Raw genomic sequence first — 10,155 nt, 5'->3', positions numbered from 1 at the left:
GAACCAAACAGAAATTCTGGAGATAAAAGTATGATAATGGAAATGAAAACTAACTGAAGGATTTCAACTGTAGATTTGAGCCTGCAGAAGAATTAGGGAACTTGAAGATAGATCCATTGAGATCATCCATTTTAAGAAGAAAAAAGAGAAAAGAATGAAAAAATAATTAAACCAAACGTAAGACACCTATGAGACACCATCAAGTATACCAACATATACATAATGGGAGTCCCGGATGGAGAGGAACAGGAAGAAACTAAAAGAACGTTTGAAGAAATAATGCCTTCAAACTTCCCAAATTAAATGAAAGTCATGAATCTAAATATCCAAGAAATTCATTGAGCTAAATGCCAAAAGAGTAAATAATAATAAAAATAGAGAAACATATACTAGCCAACATGTAAGCACACAAAGATGTGCAATAAGTATTTGTTGGATCAATTTACAAACGATGTTGAAGACCACTATTGCCCATGTTTCACGCTGCCCTGACCTACTTCAAATGATCATATCCACTGGCTGGTCATGTGAATATAAACAAGAATGGCAGTTCCCAGGGAGAGGACAAGTGAATTCTAGGGAAACTTCAGCACACTTTCACCACCCTGAACACAGTTCTCTTTGAGGTCACAGGGTCCAAAGCTCACATTTTATACACAAAACAATCCTTTGGAGGAAGACTCTAATAAGCTTTTGTTAGTTGTTTCTCTACCCACTGCTTCTTTCCTTTTCCTTAACAGTCTCCAGATTCTACCCAGAGGCCATTAACCCCAACTCTAAACTTAGAAATGGCTTCTAGTTGTCTGCAGGTGATCAATCTTTTATGTCCGCTCTGACCATCATGATCGGCTTAGAGATGCATACATGAAGGAAGAAAGGCAGTAGAGACCAAAAGATCATGGCTAGGGTGCTGTGTGAGCAATGGGGAAAGTAAAAATCTCTTTTTTGTGTAGGTTGTATCTGGAACCATGTCACTCCAAGGACCAGTCACCACTCTTTAACAGTAAGGGGTGAGTCTGCTGAGAGAGCAAGGAGGCAGAGACATGGACTGGAAGGTTAAGAAACGGGTTCCAGGCCACCTCACTTAGTCCTCCAGCCCCATGTTTCCCAAACTTAAGTAGGTAATAAAATCCCAGGCCCCTTTTTAGTTCTGCTGCATCTGAATCTCCAGGTTAAGTCCTGGGAAACTGCTGTAGTCTCACCTGAAGCCAGCCCTAACGTTGAAGCTTTCAGAAACATGAACCAATAAATGTCCTTTATAATTTAAAAGAATTTGAGATCAGCCAGTTACTTGCCAATGAAAGCATCCTGACTGGTAGAAGCCAGCTAGATTTGTTTCTTTTGGGGGTTTCCCTCTTTATAGAGAAGTAAGCACCAGCTCTCAATGGATCATGTTATTTACATGTCTCTGATAAAGTTCAAAGGACAAGCTCTGGCTTTTCACAACAACCTGGAAAAAAACAGGTTGAGAAATACATCAGCTAATCTCTCTTCCCTCCCACTGCTCCTCCCTCTGGCTCTCCTTTCTTAGATTAATAGGGTTCTAGAAGATCTTTTCAAAGAGACTCCTCTAGAGGCATCCAGAATCACTGCTAAAATTTGAAACCCAGAGTCTCTCCAGGATGTCCCTCAGCGCTGTAAATCACCGCATTCCTCTAAGCGATGGAAACAGCATTCCGGTCATCGGTCTTGGGACATATTCAGAACCTAAACTGGTAAATTTCTCTCTCTCTCTTTTATTTTAATGTTTTGAAACTCTCCTAGAACACAATCTTGAACTCATTTTGAGTGGATCTCATTGATTGACTTTTTATAATGAAAGTTATCTCCAGAGTACTATTTGGCATTATGAGTACTGAGACAGAGGTTAAAACTATATCAGTTTATAATTTAAAATTATCTTTAGCTTAGAAGCTTAGAAGATGGGACCTTTCTTCTTCCTTTGATGAAATTTAGCTGAATACAGATTATTAGAATGAACTGAGGCACATGAAGTTTCTGAGTTTACCACTTGTGAGGTTTTTTAAACTTTTATTTGAGAATTTCCAGTTCAGTCTAACAAATACTTAGTAAAAACCTCCCAGGTATGAAGCACTTGGCTATAGAAGCTTCAGATATGAAGGGAACAGTGTCTGTGCTACCTAGGTATTAGAAATCAAATAGAGGAGGCAGATTCTTTAATAGCTAATTATAGAATGATGAAGATAAGAATAAATACTATCCTAGAACTACAAACTATTTCTCTGAAAACACAGACAAGAGAATTGTTAAATTTGACCTTCAGGATTGAGTGGGTTGCCATTTAAACACAGTTTCTACTTGTAAGAAAAATATCTTTCTGCTTTCCTCATTGCAATTCAAATTTAATGCTGATTACCAGAATAAACCATCATATGTGTAGAAATGCTACCAGATTTGTAGCATTAGATCAGATTTGTGTGATCACGTAGGAATGACCTCCAGAAAGCTAACCACGAGTTAGAAGGCAGAGAAAGAGAGCTGAGGCAGGGTGTTTGGGGCAAAGGAGAATTACAGAGGCACAACGATAAATGGTATGTCCAGCAAAGGCCAAGCCTGCAGTGGCTGGCACAAGGAATTAGTGGTGGAGGCAATGGCAGCTGGCTCTGGAAATGTAGGTTGAGACTAGATCATAAAGGACCTTGAATGCCATGCCAATGAGCTGGAACTTCACTCTGTATAAAAGGAGGAATTATGTGAAGTTTGGAAACAAAGGAAAAGCATCATGAGATCAGTAATTTTGAAAGATAATTCTGGAGCAGCATAGAGAATGGAAGACAGAAAAAGAAAAATAAGCCTAGAGTAACCAGTTAGTTAACGAACTCTTGTATCACAATCCCACATTCCACTGCAATTGCCCAGTCCCCTTGTTTTTGATAATGCAAAGGAAAACCACTGTTGGAACAATTACAAGGGTCTAAGTCATTGGCCCCTTCCTCTTCTTACTTTGCCCATGATCTGTCTATGATCTCGTTCACAACCTTGGCTCTGACCACATCCATGCAGAGACACCTATTTCCTATTTTTTTTTTTTTTTTTTGGTTATATGTCCCCATACAACTGTGGACTGGCTACATCAGAACCACTTGGGGATTTAAAAAAAAAAATACAGATCCTTAGGCTTCACCTCTGTTCTACTGAATCTGGACCTTAAGGGGTAGAGACTGCATTTAACAAGCTCTTCAGATAATTCTGTTGGACGGTCAAGTATGTGCTCTGTCTTCCTCAGACACCTCTAATTCAATATGACAAAATTACACTATCCATCTCTCCTTCCCCCAGCTCCTGAAATACTCTCCTTCTAGAAAATAACACTATTACTCTGAGCCCCCCAAGCCAGAAGTCTGACCATATTCCTACATTCTGCCCTCTTCCGCATGTTTCTCCTTGTCCACATTCTATCCAAATGATTGCTATTCAATTTCTCTCAGAAATATGTTTTCAATTCATACCACTCTCTCTATCTCCTTTGTCACTGCCTTAGTTTAGGTTCTTAATTTATCAGTAAGTTATTCTCCCTATCTTCTCCCCTCCAATTAATGATCCAAACTGGGGCTGTCAGGATCTTTCTCAGACCCAAATCTGATCATGTCACTTCTGTGCTGAATTATTTCAGTGGCTCTCTTTCAATTACAGGGTAGAGACCACATTCCTTACCTTGCACACTGAGCTTTCAAGGCTCAGTCAAGACCCATCTGTCCAGCATAATCCACCACCACTCTTCCACCTTTCCCTCTGTGTAAAAAAAATACCTGCCTGAGATCCTGGAACAACTCTCCCATCTCCATGCTTATGAACATGCTGCCTTCTACCTGGAACACCCTTTCTCTTGGCTTTTCACTTAGCCAGCTTCTACTAAACCTTCAAGACTCAGCTCAAGGACACCACTCCTTAGAATCCCATCCCTCCAGCCACCACAACTTGTCCCTCTTGTGTGTTCACATGGACTCTTTTACTTGACTTTACTGTAGATCTTATCACACTGGATTGTAATCCTTGTTTCTCTACAATCTGCCCCACAAGACTGTGAAATCCATTATGAAAGAGAGAATGTCTTGTTCAGTTCTGTATTTCCAAGGTAGTATTTAATAAGTAATGGATATTCAGCTGATGCTTTCCAATTAATTAGTTTATAAAAGGGGATCTCTATGTTTGTGAGCATGTGAGGCTAGGAAGATGTAAACAGACATGACAGTAATAGCTAACGTTTTGAGGACACTTAACATGCACTAGGAACTCCTTTGAGGGCTTCACATTACATGTATTTTCTAATATAATCCTCAAGACATTATGAAAGATACACCATGTAACCCCATTTACAGATGATAAAGCTGAAGTATAGAGAGATAAAATTGCTCCAAACTTACAGTGCTAGGGAACAGAGTTTGGATTTGAACAAATATACTTTGGGTCCAGACCCAATATTCTTTTTTTTTTTTTAAAGATTGATTGATTGCTTGATTGATTGACTTGACAGACAGCGAATGCACAAGCAAGGGATGAGGCAGGCAGAGGGAGAGGGAGAAGCAGGCTTGCAGAGGAGCAGGAAGCCCCAAGCAGGGCTCTATCTCCGGACCCGACATCATGACCTGAGCTGAACACAGATGCTCAACTGACTGAGCCATCCAGATCCAATGTTCTAATCCCTATACTCTACTGCCTGTTAAGAATATATTTAATGTCAATGAAACTGCAAATTTCTATAACTTTCTGTGTATTTCTATTTATGAAAGTACATAGGAATATACATCCTGAAAGTATGTAGAATATATGTGTGTGTGTGTGTGTGTGTGTGTGTGTGTGTGTGTGTGTATCCTGAAATTCAGTTGGGCTCAAAGTGTTGTGCCTAACAATAAGTACTATTAAGTACTTTCTGGGTGTCTAGTAATATTCAATGCTATAGGTTAGAGACATTCAGAATCATGTGTTATTTCCCCAAGAAAGAGTTATAATTCACTTCAGAAGATAAGACATACACCAGTTAGACAATATGATGTAAGAAGAATACTATGAGAAATGGAGATCACGCATACACCAACTACATTTGTGATCAGAAATATTACCAACTGTAAAGTAATCAATGGAGCTAATGGTCTCACAAAATCAGAAACTCTGATGTAATGAAAAATATACCACATTTATCTGGAAGGTTTGTTGGGCTGCAGAGGGAGATGAGGGGTGGGAAGAATGGATTATCTCACATAAAGCAGATTCATGGCTTTCTATTCCAACCTATGCAAGTGCTAACTCCTTTATCATCTTCCCAGGACCGATGAGGAAGAGGCTAGAACTATCCATGTCCAAGTCGGCCACCTTGAAATAAAAGTACTCAATTTTATTTAACTTCAGAATCAGTCTTAGTCCTAAAGGCAAAGTCTGATGCCAAAATTTAGTTTCCTCAACTTGGCATGCCTGAGAGTCTTTTCAAACCCTCATTCCACAACAAAGGGTAGAAGGCAAATGCCAGGCTGAGGTAACTCTTTACCTGAAATTCATTTGTGTTTTGTGTTTGGGGTCCTGTTAGTATCTGTCCTGGGATCCTGTTCACTTTTTACAGAGAAGTTAGAGAGCAGGAGAGTGCCGGGGAAAGATCCAGTCACATCTTCAGGGGATTACTTCAGAATTCAATTCAGAATTACTTCAGAATTCAGTTACTTCAGAATTCAGAATTCAAGGAATTACTTCAGAAAGGGTGAGAGCAGACATGAAAGGCCAAAGTCAGAAAGGCTAACAATGTCTCATCTGACCTCTGCCCGGGTCAGATTCCACCAGAGCGTGTAGAGACAGGAACTGGAAAAGCAACTTGGAGGAACAGTACCATGAAGCTGTTTGAGGGGCCTCAGGCCAGCTTCTCCTGGCTTTCAAAAAGATTTTTCTTTCTCTTATTGTGCCCAAATTTCTTATAAAGGTGTTTCATGCCTGTGGACTCAGAGAATTTAAGATGGAACCAGCACTTAGTGTCACCAAACACTCTGTGCATTACGCCACCTGGTGATGGCTAATGAAAACTAAAAACGTGCAAATTATCTAGGTGACTTTTTTCCTTTTGAAAGCTTCCCAGAATATTTTCATCCAGGAATGCAATAGTTTATAACAGCTTCCCAACAGATTTCCCTACAGCTCCATTTGAAAAGGTCTGACGCGTGACAGTGTCTTATTCCTTTGGATCTTATTCCTTTTTTCAGTTTTGATAGAAATTAACTCTGTTTTTATGAACATCAGCCCATGGAGTTAATAGCCCATCTTTATCAAAAACTTCAAGTAAAACTCAAGAATGTTACCAGATGTGCAAATGACACAAGCCCAGGACCACTGGTAAATATTTTTACAGAGAAAGAGACACATATGACTAAAATATAAGGAAAAGCTGAACTGCTTTAAGAGAGATGAAACTGGTTCAAAGTTAAAGTAGCAACGAGTGAATCAGTTACAAGGTAGATCAAGTCCTAGGAAGTGGATTGGGGGTCGTAAATGATCCGATATTCCTTCTGGGTGGTCCACATTGAGATTTCTGTAGCTACAAGCAGTTTTCACAGTCTGGAGAGTGAGCCGAAGACTTTGTATCTGGGGCAAAGGAGAGGTGAAGTCCAAACCTTTCATGAGTACCAAGGGGGAGCCTTAAACATCAAGTCCATTCTGCCCCTGAGCTGGAAGGGGATGGGAGGCACAGGCTTAGGACTGTTCTCAGAATTTTGCCATCCTTTAAATATCCCGTGCTTTCTCCTCAATGCCCATCGAATCCTCCTCCTCTTCTCAACCCAAGGAACCTTGTTTCACTTTGTTCTCATACCAGGCATATTTATTATACACTGGGAACCACATGTTAAAGGAAAAGAATAATGCAATGACACTTGTTACAGCTTGAAAAGGAGAACTTTATTCACAGGCACGTGCTGTCGTGATAGGTCTAGGAACCACTGTGATGGGATTTTGCATGAGGGGGTGCAGAGAGGTTGAGTTTCTACTCTGAATACAGTATGGGCAAGTCAGAATTTACAGCCAAGGTCAGTGGATGTAAAATTACTGTGAGGAAACATCAGGGATAAGGGGGGATTCTTGTGAGCCAACTAGACATCACCTAGGCTGATGGTGGCAGATGATGAACCTCACTAGACAGGAAGGGGGATCAGATATGGAGGGTGGGAGTTGTTCCTAAATGGACTTATCAGGATTCTTGCTGAAGCTGGATGATGCAAAGGCAAAAAATCTTTGTCTTGTGATTGTGGTTCTATAGCCTCTACCTAAAGAGACCAGGAACCAGGCAGGAAGTTCGATCAAGTGTCCTGGGGAGCTAAGTCTATTTCTCTGTTTTGTCCTGCTTTTCCATTCTAATAGCAGGCATGAGAGCAAGACTAAGCAGAACCAGAGGTCCATTGACCAATCCAAGGATAGCGACCTTCTCCACTACAGCCGATTGTATGCATAAGCAAGGGTCCAGTGTGGCCTGATTTTCTAACAGTTTTCAGGAAATCTTAAAAAGTAGTTATTAATTTTTAAGTAATAGCAGCTCATGTAGAGTTTTGTAAAATGCTCTGTGGGCTAATATTCTGAGGGTCAAGAATTCAGTTGGTGTTTATTTTTACTTTTAAATAGTGTATGTTCTGAGGTTTGGGGGTTTTTTTTATTTTATTTTTTTGGCATGTTCTGAGTTCTTTCTAGTACATGTGATCTTCTCACCCTCACACACCTGCCACAGAAGCCTTGGCTTTAAAAAATCAAACACCAAGAAATGACCTCTACATTTTGTTTATATATGTATATATTGCCTTCCTTCTATCTATCTATAGATATATATGGAATATGGTGTATATGTATACATATATATACATACACACCCCATTATATATACATATATACCATTTCTCTCCATAGTTAATTAGTGCAGTACACCAAGCTGCAAAAAAATGGTATGGGGCGGGCATTGGGGGTAACAAAAACATACCAGGGTGTAAAACATAGGTTTATTTTTCAAAAATATTAACCTGCCCAAGTTACAGTGAATTAAAATGAGAAGAGACAGAACACATAGAGATCAGGTGAAAAGGCCTCCATAATAAATCAGGCAAAAAAGAACAAAGAGTTGAACATGGTTGGTAGCTGTGAGAAACCAATTTGGCTGGAGCCTTGGAAGGAAGTAACTTGGCTGAAGGCCACACACCCCTAGGAGAAGCTCTCCAAAGCTGGCGACCACTCGGATCTAGGCTAAGGAGAACAGATGGGAGACCCAAGGCCAAAAATGAGGTTTTAGACCAAAATTCTTCAAATCTAAAGTTTTGAAACTTACTGAGTCACTTACCTCTTATTTTTGATCTACCTCCTTTTCTTTTTTTAACAGTTAACATTTTGAAAGACAATGGACTTAAGGAGGGACAAATACTTAGATAGCTAATATTTCTTTGCTATAAGATCCAAAATTAGAGTGTACCAAACCCCAGAAACTCTGGGTGTGTCTTTTTCAACCTGAAAGCCTTCCTCCCTCATGACAGGACTGCTCTTCTAATTTTTATGGTGATGATTTTCTTGCTTTTTTCTAACAGTTATACAACTAACATTTCTATACAATTTTTGAACTTTATATGAATAGAAACACTGGACGTACTTTTTTTCTGCTTCTTTTTCTAAATATAATGTAAAATTCACCCATGTTATTAATTGTGGTCTTTGGGCACCTGGAAGGCTCAGTTGGTTAAGCCCACAGCCTTCGGTTCAGGTCATGATCCCGGAGTTCTGGGATCGAGTCCCACATCGGGCTCCCAGCTCCATGGGGAGTCTGCTTCTCTCTGACCTTCTCCCCTCTCATGCTCTCTTTCACTCTCTCTCTCTTTCCCAAATAAATAAATAAAATCTTTAAAAAATCATGGTCTTTGACCATTTTTATTACTCTGTAATTGCTTAATTATAAAAATATGTCAGCATCCATTTTACTGTTTTTTTTTTTAAAGATTTTATTTATTTATTTGACAAACAGGGATTACAAGTCGGCAGAGAGGCAGGCAGAGAGAGAGGAGGAAGCAGGCTCCCTGCTGAGCAGAGAGCCCGATATGGGGCTCGATCCCAGGACTCTGAGACCATGACCTGAGCTGAAGGCAGAGGCTTTAACCCACTGAGCCACCCAGGCGCCCCCATTTTACTGTTGATAGGCATTTGAATTGCTGCCAGTTTAGGGCTTTGCAGACTCTATGGCTGCAGATTCCTACACAGGTCTTATTGTACACATGCATGAGTTTCACTAAGATGCACACCTAGGAGTGGGACTGCTATCCCATCGAGTACAGTATCTTCAATTTTAGGAGATGATGTCAACATAAATAATTTTCAAGCTATTCATATAATGTACACTCCTTCCAGCAATGTATGAGAGTACCCCTGCTCCACATTCTCCCCAACATTTGGTATCATTTTAATTTATGCAGTTCTAACAAGCGTGGAATGATCTCTTATTGTGGTTTCATTTTCATCTCCTTTACTCTAGATGAAACTGACCAGTTTTTCACATTTTTATTAAACATTTTGGTATCTTTTACAAAGTGTGCCTTCTGTGCATTTTTCTTTATTGGACTTCTCTTATTGATTGTGGATTTGTAAACGATCTGGTATCAGTCCTTTGTCAGTTATACCTATGTGAAAATACCTCTTCCTATTTGTCTTTTTACACTTTTAATGATGTGTTGACAAAGGAGTTTCTTGGCTTAAATGTGGTCACGTTTATCACTCTTAATGTATGATTAATACTCTCTGTAGCTTCAGTAATTCTTCTTTACCCTGGTGTGCTGGGTTGGCTACTCTGGAGAACAGCCTCTAAAAAGGAGACTTGCATGCAGGAGGCTTAGTGGGGAATAGTCTCGGGAATCAGACCTGCAGGGGAGGAAGAAAAGTCAGTCTGTTTGTTATAAAGAATGGCACTATGGATGATATCGAAGAGGTTACTGCCTATGTTCTCCTCTAGGATTCTGATGGATTCCTGTCTCACGTTGAGGTCTTTTATCCATTTCGAGTTTATCTTTGTGTACGGTGTAAGAGAATGGTCGAGTTTCATTCTTCTACATATAGCTGCCCAGTTTTCCCAGCACCATTTATTGAAGAGACTGTCTTTTTTCCACTGTATATTTTTTCCTGTTTTGTCGAAGATTATTTGGC

The 10,155-nt window shown here is 39.8% G+C and overlaps 1 protein-coding gene across 2 annotated transcripts in view; it reads left to right on the top strand.

Annotated features, from left to right (window-relative positions):
• Nucleotides 1-1,558: 1,558 nt before the first annotated feature.
• The window catches only part of LOC111152033 (aldo-keto reductase family 1 member D1), a 44,466-nt gene continuing 35,869 nt past the window's right edge, over nt 1,559-10,155 (top strand). For both annotated transcript variants that reach the window (XM_022510309.1, XM_022510308.1), the window contains exon 1: nt 1,559-1,715. In XM_022510309.1, the coding sequence (XP_022366017.1) occupies nt 1,623-1,715 (93 nt within the window). In that variant the 5' untranslated portion in view covers nt 1,559-1,622. The remainder of the gene's footprint in view (nt 1,716-10,155) is intronic.

The sequence above is a fragment of the Enhydra lutris genome, unplaced genomic scaffold (assembly GCF_002288905.1).
Source record: "Enhydra lutris kenyoni isolate GAN:26980312 unplaced genomic scaffold, ASM228890v2 scaffoldscaffold27, whole genome shotgun sequence".
NCBI lineage: Eukaryota > Metazoa > Chordata > Mammalia > Carnivora > Mustelidae > Enhydra > Enhydra lutris.
The sequence above is the reverse complement of the archived record's forward strand: the minus strand, read 5'-3'. Positions and strand labels throughout refer to the sequence as shown.